The 21,802-nt window shown below is 49.8% G+C and overlaps 2 protein-coding genes across 2 annotated transcripts; one reads left to right on the forward strand and one right to left on the reverse strand.

The window, feature by feature from the left end:
• The first annotated feature begins 919 nt into the window (after nucleotides 1-919).
• On the forward strand, nucleotides 920-8,147 carry LOC119271014 (NAD-dependent malic enzyme 59 kDa isoform, mitochondrial-like). The gene is made up of 19 exons (XM_037552989.1): nucleotides 920-1,183; nucleotides 1,263-1,359; nucleotides 1,496-1,614; nucleotides 1,733-1,900; nucleotides 2,158-2,286; nucleotides 2,386-2,446; nucleotides 2,648-2,751; nucleotides 2,825-2,908; nucleotides 3,008-3,114; nucleotides 3,223-3,337; nucleotides 3,490-3,603; nucleotides 3,705-3,770; nucleotides 6,329-6,401; nucleotides 6,470-6,556; nucleotides 6,643-6,697; nucleotides 6,771-6,842; nucleotides 7,359-7,421; nucleotides 7,522-7,636; nucleotides 7,711-8,147. The coding sequence occupies exons 1-19, from the start codon at nucleotides 1,031-1,033 to the stop codon at nucleotides 7,780-7,782; spliced, it is 1,854 nt and encodes a 617-aa protein (XP_037408886.1). The 5' UTR covers nucleotides 920-1,030; the 3' UTR covers nucleotides 7,783-8,147.
• Nucleotides 8,148-9,840: 1,693 nt separating this feature from the next.
• Nucleotides 9,841-11,935, reverse strand: LOC119353024. Its single transcript, XM_037619604.1, has 2 exons — nucleotides 10,740-11,935; nucleotides 9,841-9,897 (listed from the first exon to the last, which is right to left on the reverse strand). The coding sequence occupies exons 1-2, from the start codon at nucleotides 11,724-11,726 to the stop codon at nucleotides 9,841-9,843; spliced, it is 1,044 nt and encodes a 347-aa protein (XP_037475501.1). The 5' UTR covers nucleotides 11,727-11,935.
• Between the last annotated feature and the right edge of the window lie 9,867 nt (nucleotides 11,936-21,802).

Here is a 21,802-nt window from a genome sequence, read left to right on the forward strand (position 1 = left end):
GACATAATCCGAATCTTGCGTTGGAGTTGGCCTTATCCTTTCACTATCAGTCCTAGTTCATCTGAAATGCATTTTATAAGTCTGAAATCCGGTTGGACGTTCTGTAGACGGTATGGGAGCGAACACCGACAATCTGACGGCAGAAAAGAACGGCTGAAAGCGCAGCGCAGATTTGAGTCAGGGCGGCGGGTCCTTTCCGATTCGGCGCCCGAACGGTTCCGAACAGTTTCTGGCAAATGCATCCGATTCGTGTCAGCACGGTACGCACCCCCTCCGACCATCCATTTTTCTCGCCCAACATACTATACTAGAGTAGCCGGCGCAAACAGAGAATCCTTCAGGGCCACCCAGCAATGATTTTGTAGTTACAGCGCAAGTATTATTTTGAACAGATAAAACGTCTTTGGTCGTTTCTTATCCAAATACGAGTACAAATATTAAGCGTAACCTGTCGCGCATTTGCGCCTGCGCGTACATTCAAAGCAGAATAGCACGCACGTACACAGCGTCAGTGGATTCGCATCCGTTGCAAAGCTGCGGCACACGAAAATGCACATCCGCACCAGTCCAGTTGACATCAAGCATTCACGCAGAAAAAATAAAGTTGACATGAGGCGCAAAGGGGATCCGCACCGCGTGTGCTCGGCAAATTCCTCATCTGGTTGCCGGTCGGGCCCCAACCCGCAAAGTCCCCGACAGCGCCTTCACTAGTAGAGCCGCGTCCCGCCCCGCCCCGCGTCCGCTGCTCCGCGCGCGACCCTCACCGGCCCCGTAGTGGCGAAGCCAACACGACCAGCTGGCTCGGCATCGCCCGTCACACTCGGGCCCTCCTGTCCTGTCCTGTCCTGTCCTCACCGCGAGTGCCCGCACCACGCGGCGACGCATTCCACTTCCACCCCCCTTCAAATCTCTCTCTTTCTCCCTTCGCCTCCGAGAAGCTCGGTCTCACCTCACGCACCACCAGCGCGCCGGCGTTCTCCCCTCCACCGTGCCGACCGACCCCGAGCGGCGCCGCGGCTGACCCAGCGTGATGTGGCGCCATGCGGCGGCCAGGCGGTCGGCGCAGATCCGGCGGCTCCTGTCCACGTCCGCCCCCTCGTCGGGCGCCGGCTCCGCCGTGCGCGGCCCCTGCATCGTGCACAAGCGCGGCACCGACATCCTCCACGACCCCTGGTACAACAAGGTACCCGCCCCCGCCCCGCCTCGCCGCCCCTCCCTCGATCCCGCGATCCGCGGTTTCACTTCGATTCCGTTTCGCGCAGGACACGGCGTTCCCCCTCACGGAGCGGGACCGCCTCGGCCTCCGGGGCCTGCTCCCGCCGCGGGTCATGTCGTTCGAGCAGCAGTACGAGCGCTTCAGTGAGTCGCCTCGCCCCCACCCCCACTCGCATTGCCGCGTCATTGTTCACGTTAGCCCCACGGGGCCGTATGTATCTCTCCTGAGATCACGCCCTCTCTGGTCGCTAATGTCGCGAGCTCTCTACGCGCGCTGCAGTAAACTCGTACCATTCGCTGGAGCACAACACGCAGGGGGAGCCCGATTCCGTGGTCTCGCTGGCCAAGTGGAGGATCCTCAACAGGCTGCACGACCGGAACGAGACGTTGTACTACAGGGTGAGCTCCCACTGTTACAGTTCTGATTGGTTGGCATGCTTGTCTTTTTACCGCAAGGGAGTGACTGAACTGGGTGTTTGATGTGTATTTGTGGTGGTATGGTTTGTTTCTGCTGCAGGTGCTAATTGACAATATCAAGGATTTCGCGCCCATAATATACACCCCTACTGTCGGCTTGGTCTGCGAAAACTACAGCGGGCTGTTCAGGCGTCCCCGCGGGATGTACTTCAGTGCAAAGGATAAAGGGGAGATGATGTCGATGATTTACAACTGGCCAGCAGAGAAGGTACACTTGAATATTTCGAAAACTTGATGCAGTTTTTGTTACCAAGGTAGTTGGACACAGGAGCTTAGGTAGCGATTTTATGAGTGCAGTATGATATCAATATCAATGGAACACTAATTTGTTATCTAGTTGTTTATCTTTTTTTAAAGCCAGTTCTGTAGCTGTATCCATGTGAATTGCTCCACAATAATATGAGTGGTTTCCCAGAGCTATGTGCCTGTACTGAACTTCATCATGTGCTTCGTTGCTTATTTCAGGTTGACATGATAGTTGTGACTGACGGGAGTCGGATTCTAGGTTTAGGTGATCTTGGAGTTCAGGGCATAGGTATACCTATTGGTAAACTTGATGTTTATGTTGCAGCTGCTGGTATCAACCCACAGAAGGTATGTGATTTGCTACTTTTTTGGAACGTAAAAGAGCATCAATTAACTAGAGGTTACTTGTGGCATTCCCCCTTTTATATTTGTCGATTCTCCTTGCAGGTTCTTCCAATAATGCTTGACGTGGGAACAAATAATGAAGAACTCCTTGAAGACAAGCTATGTGCGTAAGATACATTAAACACAACTTCTGAAACATTATAAAATGTTTTTTATCCAGTTTTGTGACAAGCACAGTTGAGCATACTCAGATTAACGTGAAGTTCTACTCATTTTTCTTTAGAAGGAAAAAAAGTAGAAACTCTTACTGTTTGGAGTAAATGCCTGCATCATAGCATTGCTTATTAAGTGATTATCTTCTTAGATTTAGGATTGAGGCAACCTAGGTTGGAAGGAGAGGAATACTTAGCTGTTGTAGATGAGTTCATGGAAGCTGTTCATGCACGGTGGCCTAAAGCAATTGTACAGGTATGTATGTGCTGCAGTCATACTTTGGTTGCTAAGTCGATGATGCTCCATTGCTGAAGTGGTGAAATTTCAGTTTGAAGACTTCCAAATGAAATGGGCATTTGAAACTCTTCAGAGGTATCGGAGCCGATTTTGCATGTTCAATGATGATGTGCAGGTACTTTGATTCCCCAACTTTGTTTTCTGAAAGTTATTAGCACTCTTTTGTTTATTTCAGTTTTAATTTATCATTTCTTGGGACCTTTATATTCAATAGGGGACAGCAGGAGTTGCTCTAGCTGGTCTACTTGGAGCTGTTAGAGCACAAGGTCGACCCCTCGCAGATTTTACTAAGCAGAAGATAGTTGTGGTGGGAGCTGGAAGGTCCGTGATACGTTTGACATGCTTGTACAATTTCCTCAGCCAATTGCATATAAACTTTTGCTTGTCAAAAGTCTGTTTTGTCCATTCTAACATCTCTTCAGAATCCAGTGCTGGGATAGGTGTGCTTAACATGGCTAAACATGCAATGTTAAGGATGCCAGGGACCCATAAAATTGGAGAACTGGGCGAAGGACACAATCAATTCTGGGTTCTGGACAAAGATGTAAGTTTAATTTATCCAGTCAAATACATTGTTTCATGCTTTTTACCAGTTTCCGTGTGTCTTATATATATAGTTTCCACTTTAGTGCCAAGTCTTGATTTCTAAGTGCACAATTGGTTATTTATGTGGCACTGTTATGCTGTACCATGCAGGGCCTTATTACCAAAAGTAGAAAGGATCTGGATCCAGCTGTTGCTCGTTTTGCTAGAGGTTATGGTCCTGAAGAGGTCGAAGATCTCCATGAGGGGGCTAGTCTTGTTGAAGTGGTATTTAAACTTTGATGTTCTTTGTTCATTCTTAATCAATATTATTAGCAGAAAAGACTTCCAACTCCTTCTGTAGTTGCACTAATTCAGCTCATTGTCAGGTCAAGAAAGTGAAGCCTCATGTCCTTTTAGGACTATCTGGAGTTGGCGGGATATTTAATGAGGAGGTAAGCTCCATCGTTGTGTAATCTTATTACCTCATGACTGCTGGAAGCTGATGGTGTTTCTTCTATTTCTTTCCCCTATTTTACCAGCCCAGTCCCATCAACCCTCATACCAGGGTCTTGTCTGTAGTATCAAGTAGTCCATTTTTAAGTTTAGTGAAGGACTGGTAGGATCAAGTACTCTACCAGGTCTAGGGCGTAGGTGGTAAGGGAAGGATGGAGGGAGACGTGGCGAGGATCGGGCGCGCCGGCGGCAGGGCGCCGTCGCGGCTAGGAGAAGGGCGGCGGCTAGGGCTGTTGGCGGCTAGGGTTCCGGCTCCTCAGGGAGCCGGGCAATAGGAGATAATATTCTTCTTATTGCTTGCCATCAAAAAGAGTCTTACAACCTATATTTATATCCTAGATAACTTGTAGAAGAATCAACCTAAGATAACTTGCCTAATCTGAAAATAAAAACTAAGATAACTTGCGGGCCTAAGCCGGCCGGCCATAACACTTCTCCCCGCCTGCACAAACAGCTCGTCCTCGAGCTGTAAGGTGGGGAAGCGCTTGCTTGAACTCTTCGAGGTAATCAACCAGCGTCAAACACCTTCTCGACATCTGGGGCGGCCAGGTCGGCGGCGACGGCGTCCTCCGGAATGTAGTCTGCCACCTCCAGGTAGAAGAGTCGCGGGCAGGCGTGGCCGGGCTTGTAGGGTTCGTCGCAGTTGAAGCACAACCCTTGGCGGCGATGCTCGAGTATCTCAGCTGGGGTGAGCCGGCGGAACGGGCGCCCCGCGGTCGCGGCGAGGGGTGCCGCAGAAGCCTGCACAGGCCGACCCTGTGCGGAATCCGGTCCGGGTAGCGACCCAGCAGTCTGGGACGGTGATTCCTGCTGGATGGCCACCGCGCGGCGCTCGAATGCGCGGGCGTAATACATGGCCGACTGGAGATCCTGGGGTCCCCAAAGCTCCATGTCCACGCGGATATGGTCCGGTAGACCGCCCACAAATAACTCGGCGCGCTGAGTTGCGGAGACGCCCGGCGCGTGGCACGCCAGGGCCTGGAAGCGGTCGGCGTAGTCCTGCACCGTGGATGTGAAGGGTAAGCGGCCGAGGGCCGCCAGTCGGCTCCCGCGGATAGGAGGCCCGAACCGGAGGAGATAGAGTTCCTGGAAGCGCTCCCATGGTGGCATGCCGCCCTCGTCCTGCTCGAGGGCGTAGTACCAGGTCTGCGCTGCGCCTCGAAGATGATAGGACGCGAGCCAGGTGCGATCCGAAGCGAGCGTCCGCTGCCCTCGAAAGAACTGCTCGCACTGGTTGAGCCAGTTGAGGGGGTCCTCCGTGCCCTCGTAGGTGGCGAAGTCCAGTTTGGCGAAGCGAGGGGGTGTCGGCCCGCCGTGCCCGGGGGCGGCCGTAGTTGCCGCCGACGCGTATGCTGGGTCGGGAAGCACCGGGGCGTAGTTCGCCGAGCTGGAGGGGTGATCAAACCGCAGGGAGGGCGTCGGGTGTTCCGGCGCCGTGGAGTAGACCGGCGCCGAAGACGAGCCGGTCGCCCAAGCGGGGGTCGGCGATGGTGACGGTGGAAACTGCACCTGGTGCAGGGGCCGACCCGTAGCCCTAGGCGCGGGTGGTGGTACTGTCGATGGCGGCGGCGCCTGCGGCGTGGGGGCCGGCGGTGACGCCGGAAGAAGCTGCTGGGCCTGGCCCTGCTCCGAGGCGCCGGTGCCCAGGTTAGGGCTGGGCGGGGCCGGTGGAGGACCCTGCTCCGAGGCCGCTGGAAGGTAGGGCGCGACGGAGGACGGCGCGGCCGGCGCGGTCCAGGTGGGCCACTGCGGCCCCGTGGTGGCGAGAAGTGGCGGGGCTGCCGGCGTGATCTGCGGCGGCCACTGCGCCCAAGGCGGCCGTGCGGCGGCTAGGGCTGTTGGCGGCTAGGGTTCCGGCTCCTCAGGGAGCCGGGCAATAGGAGATAATATTCTTCTTATTGCTTGCCTTCAAAAAGAGTCTTACAACCTATATTTATATCCTAGATAACTTGTAGAAGAATCAACCTAAGATAACTTGCCTAAGATAACTTGCCTAATCTGAAAATAAAAACTAAGATAACTTGCGGGCCTAAGCCGGCCGGCCATAACAAGGACTGTGACCACCCTATCCTGATTCCCATATCTAGAAATACTCGAAAGTACTGATAAATACACTCATAATGCTAGAGATTTATTGCGCCCGGCTATGTATTGATGTGAACCCCTTGAGGTAGAACATGTGCGGCAAGAAGTTCCAGTTAACATTATAAGTTCACCATTGTTACATTGAAGGATCATATCTCTGGCTATATGCTATTTAGCACTCTTCATCATGATTCAGAATGGTCCCATGGACACTGACAGCCTCAAATATATATACTTTCTGTTAGGTCCAAAAAGTCGTCTCCTTTCTTGATCTTATAGCATTAAATTGGCTAGAATCGTATTGACAATGCTTAATTATAGGGTCATACTGTTGTGATATTCATAATTTCGTATGCCTTAATGTATCACTATCAGCAATTGAGCTTAACTTAGGAATATTGTATCACCTCAGGTTCTCAAGGCTATGAAAGAATCTGACTCCCCCTGCCCTGCAATTTTTGCAATGTCCAACCCAACAACTAAAGGTTTCTCCCTATATTTACTTTCGAATACTTAAAAATAGTCACTAACATTGGCCTTTTTTTTGTTGCAGCTGAATGTACGCCTGAAGATGTATTCAAGCATGTTGGAGAAAATGCAGTATTTGCCAGTGGAAGCCCTTTCAGTAATGTTACTTTAAGTGAGTCATGTTTAATCTCGTTTGTATTGTTTGCTTACTTAAAATCGTTGTCGGTAACTGATAATGCTACAATTGGGTTGTCCCAGGCAATGGTAGAAAAGGCTATGCTAATCAAGCGAACAACATGTATCTGTTTCCTGGGTATGATGATCTTTCTGTCTTTCCTTGAGTCTCCGTTTTTTGTTTTCACCTGATCCAAATCTCTGAAATACAGGATTGGTTTAGGAGCCCTTCTGTCAGGTGCTCGGCATATCTCGGATGGCATGCTCCATGCTGCAGCTGAGTGGTAAGTCCCATTTGGTAGGATCGACTCATTGGTCTTACCCGATGACGTCTCCTTGGTTATTACCTCATTTAACTATTTAAGTACCATTTGCGTGGGATGTCAAGCAGATTTTAGCCTTTCACTCGATCCGTTCCAAATTAGTTGAAGTTCTACTTTTGTCCATATATCGACATCTACAACAACAAATTAGTTTCATTAGATTCTTTATAAAATATATTTGTGCATTATATATATTTGTTGCTTTAGATCCTAGCACACTTTTACATAAACTTGGTCAAACTTAAAGAAGTTTGACTTAGGACAAACCTAGAACAATTAATTTGGAATGGAGTGAGTAGGTATTAATGTAACTGGGCGACAAAGTGCATAACTTTTAGCTTGCAGTTTTCAGCCAAGGACTTATCAGAAACTTATATTGTACAGTTTTTGTAGTTAATATATCTCGCATGGCTCTTGTTTTTTCTCCTTCCCTGAACAAAATTCAGCTAAGCATTAGTCTAACAATTGCTGGTGCAGCCTTGCTTCATACATCACAGATGATGCGATTCGAAAAGGAATCCTCTTTCCTTCAATTTCAAGGTTTGCTCAATGACCCAACTCGTGCCATTGCACTCTGTAACCACGACACCTTGCTCCAAGCATTCTATTGTTGCTCATTACCACCCACCACACATCGCAGTATCAGGCACATCACCGCACGTGTCGGCGCTGCAGTCGCCCGTGCTGCTGTTGATGAAGATCTGGCCGAGGGATGCCCTGACTTGGATCCTCGGGACCTCAGGAGCATGTCAGAGGTACGCCATTCAAAATTTCACATCCTATAAGTTGCTCGTCAGAACATTGCCTGATTCTTCTTATGTGTTCACAGTCGGATACGGTGGACTACGTGGCTCGGAAGATGTGGTACCCTGTTTACAGCCCACTTGTCAACGACAAATAGTGTTCGACGAAGCACACCCGAAGAGACGTATCAGGCACATACATTTGTTCTGATTAGTGAATACTTCGCTATTTCGGTTTACCTGCTCTACTTGGGAGTATTTCAGCAGATACTGCTGCCACGTCTACTGGCTATATTGTTGCCTCATTTGTTTACGTTGACAGGTTCATCAAACATTGCTCAATTTTGAGACCCGTTGAGCTATAGTTATGTCCATGTGGTAGGACTTGAATAAATGTCAGATGTTGGCAGTCTGTCTCCTGCATCTTCATTGTTGGCGTATGTCTCTTGCATCGCCATCGTTAAACTAGTCAAACACCGCAAATACTCATGTGGTGCTGTACTCTCAGAAGCTCACTAGTTCATACCACTCGCCTGGCTTCTCTTTTTTATCTTTTGAAACGCCTCATTGATTTTCATTATAAAAAACTTGCAACATAGTTTTACAAAGGCTAAACCGAAGAAGCATGGTGGTTTGGGCATTCTCAATCTGGATAAGTTTAAGTTTGCTACAGCTCTTCTCCGTTGGCTGTGGTGGGACTGGATGACACCAAGCCTTGATTTGGTTGGGCACGCCTTGCACGGATAACGACTGTGAACTTTTTGCAGCGGCCTCTTGCGTCACCGTTGGCAATGAACTCGCTGCCAGATTCTGATATTGCTCTCCGATCATCTTTGGCTGCCCCTGAAAGAAAAACTGCTCGGTGCAAAAAGCATCGGATAGGAAATTCTGGATCTTAAATTGACATGAGCATGAGTTTCACTCTTGAGCACATTCAGCAATTCGCCGGCCTATGGGAAAAGCTATTCATCATTATTCTTATCGAAGATGTCAAGGACACAATTAAATGGAAACTCATCAAGGATGGGATGCACGTTGCTTCCTCGGCCTACAAGAGGGCCTCATTACCTCAGACATGGTGAGCGTCTTTGCTTGTCTGGTAATTCAAAACACGATTTGGACTTTTGGCGGTTTGCTTAGACAGGGATGGTAAATTTGTGGTCCTTGTGCCCACTCAGCAAGCAAAGCCAAGAGTCGGATGCCTGCCTTCTTTTCTAATGTCGTTTCACCATGCGCATTTGGAATGAAATCTTGCCTTGGCTTGGCATGCATGAATGCATGACGTTCTATGGCAAGTTGGGCAATGATGGCTTCGGCGAGGGATTGGTGGCATGTCTTCCTTCATCTTCATCATGGATCTTCCAAATCGCTTACCTCCTTCATGATGCTAATTCCATGGGAGATATGGCCGAACGCAATGCGAGAGTCTTCCGCAAATTGCACGAGACCTGACCTCACATCTGTAGTCAATCTACTTGCTAGACACGGTGCAACTCCCACCAAACACCATTGGCCAGGAGTCAAGAATATCTTTAGATAAGGCAAAAAGAATCTTTGTCTATTTTTTCCAGTTCCAGAGAAATCAGGACTCTAATATGATTGGATACCTAGATGCTCGCTACTTATCTGATCCCCGTAATATGAGATCGCAAACCGATTTTGTGTTCCTACATGGTGAAAATGCCATATCATGAAAGTCTTCAAAACAGACTCTTGTGGCAATATCTACCAATTATTCCGAAACAATTTCATTATATGAGGCAACACACGAATGCATGTGGCTTCGTAGAATGATCAATCACATACATTAGTCGTGTGGAATTGGTTCTATCGAATCACCTACCATCATCTATGAAGATAATGTGGCTTGTGACGATACAGACCCCCTTTTGACAGAAAGACTGTAAGGGAGGCGCTTACAGTATAATTGGTGCAACAAATCTAAATTACAAGTACTGTACCTTGAACCTGGGTGGATGGCAAGACATCAGCCCTTTTCCACCACTAAACTATGCTCTGCGGGATTAGAAATGTTTTTTAAAAACTTATTAGGGGGGAGTGTTACAGCTTAATTAAACATGTTTAATTAATGGGAAATCTCCCCTTATTCCTGTCGTTGTGCCGTTGCATCGTTGAAACTTCGCGAGCAACCGAAACACGTCTATTCCGGATGTATACATTGTACCATAACACGCAATCAATACAACAATTACAGTTCATTCATCATTAATCACATCAGCATTGTTCACATTTCCTTTCTGAGACAAGATGATCTGCACGTAACAGACAATCAACATTTATTTTTTTTTCCTGGAATTCATTGTCTATGAGGGTGCATTTGTGCTCGGGATTAGAGTAACACTTTCGATCAGCAAATCAGCTTTCAGCCTTTCAGCGAGCCTATTATTTGGAGATAAATAGTCAAGATGAGCTCTAACAGTTTTGATATAATTCCGTACTTTTTACTTCCCGTTTCAGAATAAGTGTGGTGGTTTTAGCTTAAATTTGAACGGAGGAAACTCCAGCAGTCTTAACAGTTATACAATCGATAATGAAATTCTGTGGTTAAAACAGTTACAACAGGAATTTCATAAGGAAAAGACTAATTTTCAAAGTCCATGCTTATTGCTTAAGCTAACTGCTTCTTGAGGAAGGGCCTTCGAGGACAAAACCAAGAGTATGGCCAGCAGCCATTCTCCTGCTTGTGCACCGCAGGGTAAGGTATATCGTCCACGTCACCCGTCCCCAGATCATACACCATTCAGCGCTGCTATACACACGACAACCCAGCAGCCGACTCATGGACGATCCCATGTGGCAGCTCCAATCGCGTCCGTGAACGCAGGAGGCGATTGGTTTTGTTTTTCAGTTTTGCTAGAACTCATCTAGATGAGATTTAATTTGGTCTCATTCACCTTTTATAGCCATTAGATGTGGTGCTATAAGATGCGTGTGTGCTGACGTGGGTTGTATTCTTATTTTTCAGGTGAATGAGACCAAATTACGTCTCATCTAGATGAGTTCTAGGTACTCCCTTTGTTTTTTTAGCTGATGCGTAGAGAAGGCATAGATCGTTCATGTGCATCGTGTGTGAAGCAATTTCGTACACCATTGCCCAATGCTTCCTGTACTTGGGGAGGTTGTGCACCAGGTAGTAAACGCAGTTCCCCCTGATCGCAGGGTACTCCTTGGCAGACAGCGCAACGGCGTCGCCACAGCCGAGGAAGAGCGCGTAGTCCCCGAGGTCAGTCACCCTCTCACCGACCCGGAAGGGCCATTCAGCGGGCGTCCACGCCGGCCTGTAGACTTCCATGAGCGACGGGCGGCGGCCGTGGAACAGCAGCACGAGCAGGAGCTCGCCTCGGCAGGCCACGACGTGCACCGCACGCACGCTGTCCTTCCAGTACTTGCGGGTCTCCCACGACTCCGACGCCTGATTAGGGCTCATGCCGAAGCACCGGAGGAGCACGGGAGGGGACGCCGTGCCGAGCTTGAGATCGTAGATGGACACGTTAGACATGCCGTCGATGCAGTATATGTTCCCCGCATGGAACTCGACGCTGTGGAGTTCCGCGCAAGGAACCTTGGCCGGGCCGCTCCAGGCGGCGTCCCCGGGCCGCCAGAAGAAGAGGATGTGCGCCTCGGGCCATCTGTGCTTGGTCGCGACGGCCATCCAGTGCGACGACTCGAGCGGGTCGCTGGAGAGGAAGACCTGGACGACCGGGGACAGGCATGGAAGCGGGATCTCGGTGCCGGAGTGGGGCTCCCACATCACGAGCCGCGTGGGGGACCGGACGTCGTCCGCAAGGGCGAACCAGCCGCGGGGCGTGCCGCAGCAGTACGGGAGGCCGGGTGGGGCCGCCTTGAAGTCGACGCCCGGGACGCCGCGAGGGAGCTGGAGGGAGTACTCGCCGACTGGGCTCAGTCCGTCGGGGGCCTGTCGGGCGGCGACGACCCACGGGCGGTAGGCGGCCGGAGGAGAAATTGAGGCTCGCCAGTGGGCGCATACCTGGTGGGCGTGGAGCTGGTCTGCGTCGGTGTTCAGGCGACCCGAGATCTCATTGAGAATATCGGCGGGGAGGGAGGACCAGCCGGCGGCCATCGCCGCTTCTCTTTTTCAGTTCGGCGTGCCTGATCTATTACCGGCGGGGTTTCCAGCTGTTTTGTGTAAAACCCCGTATTCCTTCGTACGTGTAGCATTATTGTTTATCGAGGCACAGTAATCGTTTGATACGGTTTCTAGTTAGTTTGATTCGGCTTCTGGTTGGGCAAAAGGTGGTGCGTCGGATATGAACTCGATTAAGAATCTACTCAGACTGGCAAACTTAACATTGATAATGTTTAGATTTGTTTACAACACATTTAGATGTGTCTTAGTTATTGTATAAAATCAAGAATAAGAGATGGTCTCACAGGCCTTTATGTTGTAAAGCTGGATATCCACAAGGCCTATGATAGAGTCGTATGAATTTTTCAAGAAATATGATATAATAACAAAACTGGGGTTCCATGATCATGGGTTAATCTGATTATGAATTGTGTGAGTTCAGTTAAATACACAATCAGATACAACTCCAAGAAACTGAGAGCTTTTTACCTACCAGTTTACGGCCTGATAACATAATTTCTCCGGAACAGAGCGCTTTTGTCCCTGGGCCGATGACTACGGATAATGTGTTAATTGCTTTTGAGTGCATTCACTTTATTCAGCAGGAGAAAGGCCCTGATAAGAGCTTTTGTGCTTATAAGCTAGATTTGTCTAAGTGACGGTGTCCTAAATAAGGGGGTACTAATCCAGTCGGCCCATTCTCCTCGGGTTGGGCCGATGGGCCCTCATTCGTGGTCAAAATGGACTCCGGAGGCCCTACACAGGAGGCGTGATCAAGACTACCTCCACCAAAGACTTGACGTATACTCCAACATCTCTGTTGCCGCCTTGCTCCTAGATACCGACCTTGTAACCCTAAATACCCTCACTGGCGTGTATATAAAGCCAAAGGGTTTAGCCCGTAGAGGGGACATCAACGCAAAATCATTCACCTAGCCCTAGAGTTAGACCACACATTACGATCTTGAGGTAGATCAACTCTGTACTCGATACATCTTCATCAATGTAAACAAGAGCAGGGCGTAGTGTTTTACCTCCATAGAGAGGGCCCGAACCTGGATAAACATCGTTTCCTTCGTTTGTGTTACCCTCGATCCGAGATCCACAGCTCGGGACCCCCTACCCTGAGGTCTGTTGGTTTCACACCGACACTGGTACTCTCATTGAGAGTTCCATTGTGCGATCACCAGAAGGATCGATGGCTCACCTGCAGATCAACTGCGCCAACGACCATGGGAGTGTTTACGCCCCCGGCCAACTTTTTTGTGTTCGGCAGCATGGTCTTTTTCGCCAACTCGACAGGTCATCTGGCCTCTGTCGAGAACTACGCCCCAGGTCGGATCATGACCTTCGGTGGCCTCGAATACACCGCGGATTCCCGCGACAAACTTGTCCTGTCGGGATGGGCTCCTAGCCAAATTGAGAGCTCGTCCGGCCCCGGAGGCTCGACTACAGAGCCGATTCCCGTCACGCTGTCGCTAGAGACCCCTGACGCAACCACTTCGGCCAGTCTCCTTCCGATCTCCAGTCCGGACATAGATCCGGCTCCCACCTCTAAAATTACGTCAGGGTTAGAACTTACCTCGGCGCAGAGTCCGGATTCACTCCCAGATCCCCTTCGCGCCGAAGACGCGTCAAGTTATACATCTGGCATACTTTGAGTCAGCCCCGCTTACAACCAAGAGATGAATCCCCAAGAGCTGCCTCACCTCAATGAGATGCTCGATCGTATCCAAAGCATGTCCATCTTGGACTGCAAGACTTGTGTTTATGATCAGATTAGACTTAAAGCCGACGATTGAGAAATTTACATCCCACCCACCACCCACCTAGTCGCCACGGTCGATGACTTAACCGACGTGCTAGACTACAGCGAGGCCATGGACAAGGATGAAGAGGCCGATGGCCCCACAGAAAACACCTTGCCTCTGGTAAACAACGACAGGTGGACTGCTACATCTAGCTACGATGTCTACATGGTGGACACCCCGAATTCCCCTTAACGTGGCTAGACTGCGTTGATATTTCCCCAAAGAGGAAGGGATGATGCATCACAGCTATGGTAAGTATTTCCCTCAGTTGTGAAACCAAGGTATCAATCCAGTAGGAGAACCAAGCAACACTATGTAAACGGTACCTGCACACAAAGAACAAATACTTGCAACCCGACGCGTAAGAGGGGTTGTCAATCCCTCCTCGGGAAAAAAGATAGATTGGTTTGTATGAGTTTAATAAATAGATCTCGCAAGAACACAAAATAAAATAAGTAAAGAAAAAGTGCAGTAAGGTATTTTTTGGGTTTTTGGAATAACAGATCTGAAAATAAGTATGGCAACAAATAGATCGGAAAGCAAATATGATAAAAGATAGACCCGGGGGCCGTAGATTTCACTAGTGGCTTCTCTCGAGAAAATAGCACACGATGGGTAAACAAATTACTATTGGGCAATTGATAGAAGAACAAATAATTATGACGATATCTAGGCAATGATTAATATATAGGCATCACGTCCAAGATTAGTAGACCGACTCCTGTCTGCATCTACTACTATTACTCCACACATTGACTGCTATCCAGCATGCATCTAGTGTATTAAGTTCATGGAGAAACGGAGTAATGCAATAAGAACGATGACATGATATAGACAAGATCTATTCATGTAGGAATAGACCCCATCTTGTTATCCTTAATAGCAACGATACATCCGTGCCTCGCTACCCTTTCTGTCACTGGGTGAGGACACCGTAAGATCGAACCCATCACAAATCACCTCTTCCCATGGCAAGAAATATCTATCTAGTTGGCCTAACTAAACCAAAGATTCGAAGAAGAAATACGAGGCTAACAATAATCATGCATATAAGAATTCAAAGAAAGCTAAAATAATATTCATGGATATAGATGTGATCATAAACTCAAACTTCATCGGATCCCAACAAACACATCGCAAAAAATCATTACATCAAATAGATATCCAAGAGACCATTGTATTGATAATCAGAAAGAGAGAAGCAACTGATACGTCTCCAACGTATCTATAATTTTTGATTGTTCCATGCTATTATATATTCTGTTTTGGATATTTAATGGGCTCATTTATACACTTTTATATTATTTTTGGGACTAACCTATTAACCGGAGGCCCAGCCCAAATTGTTGTTTTCTTTCCTATTTCAGTGTTTCGAAGAAAAGGAATATCAAATGGAGTCCAAAACGGAATGAAACCTTCGGGAGAGTTATTTTTGGAACGGAAGCAATCTAAGAGACTTGGAGTAGACGTCAGGGAAGATTCGAGGTGGCCACGAGGCAGGGAGGCACGCCTGCCCCCCTGGGCGCGCCCCCAACCTCGTGGGCCCCTCATGGCTCCCCTGACCGACTTCTTTCACCTATATATATCCATATACCCTAAAAATATTAGAGAAAAGAATAGACCGGGAGTTCCGCCGCCGCAAGCCTCTGTAGCCACCAAAAACCAATCGGGACCCTGTTCCGGCACCCAGCTGGAGGGGGGGACCCTCACCGGTGGCCATCTTTATCATCCCGGCGCTCTTCATGACGAGGAGGGAGTAGTTCACCCTCGGGGCTGAGGGTATGTACCAGTAGCTATGTGTTTGATCTCTCTCTCTCTAGTGTTCTTGAGATGGTACGATCTTGATGTACCGTGAGCTTTGCTATTATAGTTAGATCTTATGATGTTTCTCCCCCTCTACTTTCTTGTAATGGATTGATTTTTCCCTTTGAAGTTATCTTATCGGATTGAGTCTTTAAGGATTTGAGAACACTTGATGTATGTCTTGCATGTGTTTATCTGTGGTGACAATGGAATATCACGTGATTCACTTGATGTAAGTTTTGGTGATCAACTTGCGGGTTCAGTTGAACTTATGCATAGGGGTTGGTACACATTTTCGTCTTGACTCTCCGGTAGAAACTTTGGGGCACTCTATGAAGTACTTTGTGTTGGTTGAATAGATGAATCTGAGATTGTGTGATGCATATCGTATAATCATACCCACGGATACTTGAATTGGAGTATCTAGGTGACATTAGGGTTTTGGTTGATTTGTGTCTTAAGGTGTTATTCTAGTATGAACTCTATGATAGATCGAACGGAAAGAATAACTTCGTGTTATTTTACTACGGACTCTTGAATACATCGATCAGAAAGAATACCCTACCATAATCTCTTCGTTTGTTCTCCGCTATTAGTGACTTTGGAGTGACTCTTTGTTGCATGTTGAGGGATAGTTATACGATCCAATTATGTTATTATTGTTGAGAGAACTTGCACTAGTGAAAGTATGAACCCTAGGCCTTGTTTCTACATGTGGATTATGTGAATTGCATGATGTATTGCTGTTCATGCATAGGCACGTATATATGATGTACAAAGGTGGGCCATGGACCTCAACTATACAAGGAACTATAAGGCGGGCCCAATACACAATATGCACGTAACACATATACTCAACACTCCCCCGCAGTCGAAGCGGTACCGTGGCTGACGCAAAGACTGGACCGGAACTTCTCAAATGACGCCGTAGGCAAGCTCTTGGTCATGATATCGGCAAATTGTTGGGAAGTAGGGACGTGTAAAACACGAATATGGCCAAGGGCCACCTGTTCCCGAACAAAATGAATATCCAACTCAATATGCTTGGTCCGTCAATGATGCACCGGGTTAGCGGAGAGGTAGACCCCCGAGACGTTGTCGCAGTAGACCATAGTGGCACGATCGACAGGGCAAGAGAGCTCCTGAAGTAGCTGGCGAAGCCACGAACACTCGGCGACGGTGTTGGCCACCGCACGATACTCAACCTCAGCACTGGAACGAGAGACCGTAGGCTGCCGCTTGGACGACCACGAGATAAGTGAGGGTCCAAGGTAGACACAATAGCCCGAAGTGGAGCGACGAGTGTCAGGGCAGCCCGCCCAGTCTGCATCGGAGTAGGCGGTGAGGGCGGTGTCAGCGGAGGCGTAAAGCGTGACGCCAAGATCCATAGTGCCATAGATATAGCGAAGAATCCGCTTGACGACAGCCCAGTGAATGTCTCGAGGAGCATGCATATGAAGACACACCTGCTACACGGCATACTGGATCTCCGGTCGAGTCAGAGTGAGGTACTGGAGAGCACCAACGATAGACCGATAGAAAGCAGCATCCGAAGCAGGAGAACCATCTGTGGCAGAAAGCTTGGCATTCGTATCAACAGGCATAGTGGCGGGCTTGCAGTTAAGCATGCCGGCGCGCTCCAGGAGATCGTGAGCGTACTTCCGCTGATGAAGGAAGAAGCCATCCGGACGGCGCACCACCTCGACACCGAGGAAGTAGTGCAAAGGACCCAAGTCCTTGATGGCGAACTCAGCGCGAAGACGAGCTGTGAGCTGACTGAGGAGACCATCCATACATGCCGTCATGATGATGTCAATGACATAGAGCAGCAAGTAGGCCGTGTCAGAGCCCCGATGATAGACGAAGAGCGAGGCGTCCGAGCGGGTAGGGCGGAACCCAAGCTGATGAAGAAACACCGTGATGCGTTGGTACCAAGCGCGCGGAGCCTGCTTGAGCCCGTACAAGGACCGCGAAAGCAGGCACACGTGATCTGGAAGCACCGGGTCAACAAACCCGGTGGGCTGCTGGCAGAAGACCTGCTCCTCGAGGTGACCATGGAGGAAGGCGTTGGAGACGTCCATCTGGTGCACCGGCCAAGCACGAGAGACCGCAAGGTGGAGAACCGTGCGTATCGTGCCGAGCTTGACGATTGGAGTGAAGGTGTCGGTGAAGTCGATGCCAGCACGCTGTCGGAAGCCACGAATGACCCAACACGCTTTATAGCGATCAAGGGTACCATCAGGACGGAGCTTGTGTTTAAAGACCCACTTCCCGGGAATCACATTGGCATGCCGGGGATGGGGAACAAGCTGCCACGTCCGGTTGCGCAACAGGGCGTCAAACTCCTCTTGCATCACAACCATCCAGAGCGGGTCACGAAGAGCGGCTCGAATGGAGGACGACAATGGCGACGGCTCAGAGGTGGACGCCGCATGGACGTAGTCATCCGAGGAGTAGCGCGAGCTCGGGCGAAAAATGCCTGTACGAGCGCGGGTGACCGGACCGGCCACAGGCGCCAGGGAGGCCGCTGGCGCCGGGGGTGCCATGGGCGCCGAGGAGGCTGGGGGCGCTGGGGGCGCCGAGGGCACCAAGGATGCCGGGGGCGCCGAGGGGACCGCGGGGGTCCCAGTGCGCGCCGCGGCTATAGGAGGCGCCGCTTGCGGGGGGTGCGCCTGAAAGCCAGGGGCGGGCCAAGGGAGGCGCGCGAGGGCCCTAGGAGAGGGGTCGAGGAGCCTGCGTCACCGGTGGCGGGAGGAACAGCCAGGGGTACCTACTGAAACGGAAACACATGCTCATCAAAGTAAACGTGCCAGGAGGTGAACACACGGTGGGAGACGGGATCATAGCACCGATATCCCTTGGAATTAGAAGGGTAGCCGATAAAGATGCAAGCGACGGATCGAGGTGCAAGCTTGTGAGAAGCAGTGTCGGCGGTGTTGGGATAGCAAAGGCACCCAAAAATACGCAAGTCGTCATAAGACGGAGGCGTACCAGAGAGAAGATGGTGAGGTGCGTAGTTCCACCATGGGCGGCAAGGTCTAAGGTCAAGAAGAAGTGATGCAGTGGCGAGTGCGTCCAGCCAGAAACGAGGTGGCATGTTGGCATGAAACAGGAGCGTGCGAACACAGTCATACAGAGTGCGAAGGACGTGTTCGGCTCGACCATTCTGCTGTGAAGTGTAGGACATGTGAGGTGGAAAACGGTGCCGTGATGCGCCAAAAAAGTGCGGAAAGTGAGGTTGTCGAACTCTTTTCCATTGTCTGTCTGAAGTGCAAGGATGGGACGCCCAAACTGCGTGCGGACATAGGAATAAAAAGCCGTCAAGGTAGAGAGTGCATCCGACTTTCTGCGCAAAGGAAAAGTCCACACATAGTGAGAATAATCATCAAGAATGACCAGATAATATAAATAGCCCGAGTTACTAGGAACCGGAGAGGTCCACACATCGCTATGAATCAACTGAAAAGGAAAAGAAGCAATGGTGGTGGAATTATTAAATGGCAGGCGAACGTGTTTGCCGACTCGACAGGCATGACAAGTGTGATCCTCGATCTTATTGCAAGTGAAACTGAAACTCCTAAGAATATGACGAAGTGTGACGGGGTTGGGGTGACCTAAGCGAGCGTGCCAGAGATCAACTCCAGCGGAGAGAGCGACCGGTGCGGTGGTGGTGGATGAGGGCGAATGCACCGGATATAGCTCATCGGGGCTGTCACATCGGTGAAGTACCATCCTGGTTCGAGCGTCCTTGACACTAAAACCAAACTCGTCAAATTCAACAGTGACAGGGTTTTCACGAGTGAAATAATGAACGGAGATAAGATTCTTAATAAGATGAGGAGACATAAGTATGTTAGACAAAGATAAAGACATAGAAGTAGAAGGAAAAGAAGTGTGCCCAACATTTGTGATAGGAAGTGTGGAATCGTCGCCGACAATGATGCGGCGGTCGGTGGAGACAGGAGTGAAGGAGGCAAGATTACCAAGATGAGCAAACATGTGAGCTGTAGCACCAGTGTCCATGTACTAATCATCACCTCCAGTGTAGTTATTCGGCGTAGGAGCGGCATGCAGCCCGGTGAGGAGCACCGGGTCCCAGGGCGCCGGCGGCAGGGTCGGTGAGGGAGACGAAGGTGCCATGGGGAAGTCGTAATCGCCGCTTAGCTGCGGCGGTGGGTACTCTCCATATAGCTTCGGAGCCACGTAGTATGCATGAGGTGCGGGAGGGGCGGGAGGCCCGTACGGTGTGGATAGTAGCCCCGGCGGCAATTGCGGTGCCGGGTAGGCCGGATGATCCGCCAAAAAAACCTACTAGCCCGTTGACGACCCCACTAATACCCGGAAGACCCATACGCGGGTGAAGCTCCGTACGCCCCGTATGTGGGAACGGGCACGTGGGGAGCCGCACCGGAGGGCGTCGGAGGCGGGGCGACGACAGACTGGCTGAAGAGCGCCGGCAGCGGAGCCACGACAGAGGGCGCTGGCGGCGGGACGACAGTAGCGGTGGCGGACGGTTCGGTTGACGCCATTGCTGACGACGTGCCTTGCTGCATGGCGAGTGACGAGGCGTATGGCCCCGTGGACAACACGCCGGTTGCATCGCGGGCTGCATGGCGCCGTACACGTAGCCATGCATGGCACTGTATAAAGTTGTAGGCGCTGCTGGCCCCGTGGGCGACACGCCGTATGGCCCTGCTGGCGACGCGCCTTGCTGCATGGCGGGCGACGAGCCATATGGCGGGCGAGGCGAAGCTAGCAAGCGGGCGATGCGATGCTACACGGAGGACTTGAGAAAGCAACCGGATCTCGAAGAACGAGTTGATTTGTGGAATTGCTCACGTACTAGAAGTACTGGTACTAATGCCCAATGGTTTGAATGGGTCTTCACGTGGAGCTGGCGATGCGGGGATTGCTTAGCGATGCAAGGCGCAACTAGCAAGTGTGAGGCACGGCGGCAGTACGGGTGCGGCGGCACGGGAGGGAAGCAGGCGGGCGGCTCGAAGGGAGTAGTGGCCTACGGATGGATGCGGCGGCGTGGGAGGAAGGGGACGCGCGGTGGCAAGGAGGAGCGGCGGCGGCCGGTGCAGGAGGTGCGCACGGGCGGCGGCGGCGTGGTGGCGGCAGCGCGTGAGGAGGCGCGCGGCGGCGGCAGCAGAAGACTAGGTTTATAACCTAAAAACTGATACCATGTGGATTATGTGAATTGCACGATGTATTGCTGTTCGTGCATAGGCACGTATATATGATGTACAAAGGTGGGCCATGGACCTCAACTATACAAGGAACTATAAGGCGGGCCCAATACACAATATGCACGTAACACATATACTCAACACTACACATTGCAATACCGATTACGCTCACTTTTACCACTTGTTACCTTGTTGTTTTTACATTTTCAGATTACAAACACCTATATCTACCATCCATATTGCACTTGTATACCATCTCTTCGCCGAACTAGTGCACCTATACGATTTACCATTGTATTGGATGTGTTGGGGACACAAGAGACTCTTTGTTATTTGGTTGCAAGGTTGTTTGAGAGAGACCATCTTCAAACTACGCCTCCCACGGATTGATAAACCTTAGGTCATCCACTTGAGGGAACTTTGCTACTGTCCTACAAACCTCTGCACTTGGAGGCCCAACAATGTCTACAAGAAGGTTGTGTAGTAGACATCAAGCTCTTTTCTGGAGCCGTTGCCGGGGAGGTGAGTGCTTGAAGGTATATCTTTAGATCTTTCAATGGATTCTTTTAATTTCTTGTTTTATCACTAGTTTAGTCTTTAAAAGAAAACTACAAAAAATGGAATTAAGGGTGCCTCATATGCTTCATCTTTTTAATGTCTTTCATGAAAATTGTCACAGCCCTAGAATTTGATTGCAATTAGTTTCATAAGCATCCATGGATCATGTCTATATTGTTTGAAATTTGAAATGGGGATGTTCAAACCCTAGCACCACATGGAATTCAAATAAGCTCAACTAAAGTCATTTTCAATGAACCCAAAATGCCCTTTGAAAATGTTCATGATTTCTGATAAAGGGTGAAACCTCTGCCAAAAATGATGAACATATTTGCAAGTCATTCCTGGATTATTGAATTAATTCATATTGTATTTGACTTTGGGCATTTAAACACTATAAATAATTTAAATGCTCAGATAATGCTGAAATTAAATGTGGGCCACTAGAATAATCCAGAGAGTGTCCACAAATTATTCCAGCATTTTACAAAATGCTTTAGTATTTTAACTAAAGCCAAAACAGCAGCAGAAAAATAGAAAATAGAAACAAAATTAGAAAACTAGAGAGAGGCAGAAACTTACCAGGTCTACACAGTAGCGGCCCGGCACTGTTCCTGGCCCAGCCCAGGGACAGGGGCGTCTTCTTCCTCGTGCCAGTGGGCACGAGGGCGTGTGCCCGATGCGCGCGCGCACGCGCCGGCCACCT

Source organism: Triticum dicoccoides, chromosome 1A (assembly GCF_002162155.2).
Source record: "Triticum dicoccoides isolate Atlit2015 ecotype Zavitan chromosome 1A, WEW_v2.0, whole genome shotgun sequence".
NCBI classification, from domain to species: Eukaryota; Viridiplantae; Streptophyta; class Magnoliopsida; order Poales; family Poaceae; genus Triticum; species Triticum dicoccoides.

What these genes read in the sequence shown, in the direction of transcription:
- LOC119271014 (XM_037552989.1), top strand. Translation starts at nt 1,031, where the DNA reads ATGTGGCGCCATGCGGCGGCCAGGCGGTCGGCGCAGATCCGGCGGCTC. An exon ending in CTGGTATCAACCCACAGAAG is followed by an intron (nt 2,287 to 2,385) that starts GTATGTGATTTG and finishes TTCTCCTTGCAG; the next exon opens with GTTCTTCCAATAATGCTTGA. An exon ending in AACATGTATCTGTTTCCTGG is followed by an intron (nt 6,698 to 6,770) that starts GTATGATGATCT and finishes TCTGAAATACAG; the next exon opens with GATTGGTTTAGGAGCCCTTC.
- LOC119353024 (XM_037619604.1), bottom strand. Translation starts at nt 11,726, where the DNA reads ATGGCCGCCGGCTGGTCCTCCCTCCCCGCCGATATTCTCAATGAGATC. An exon ending in CCAAGTACAGGAAGCATTGG is followed by an intron (nt 9,898 to 10,739) that starts GCAATGGTGTAC and finishes TGTTACGTGCAG; the next exon opens with ATCATCTTGTCTCAGAAAGG.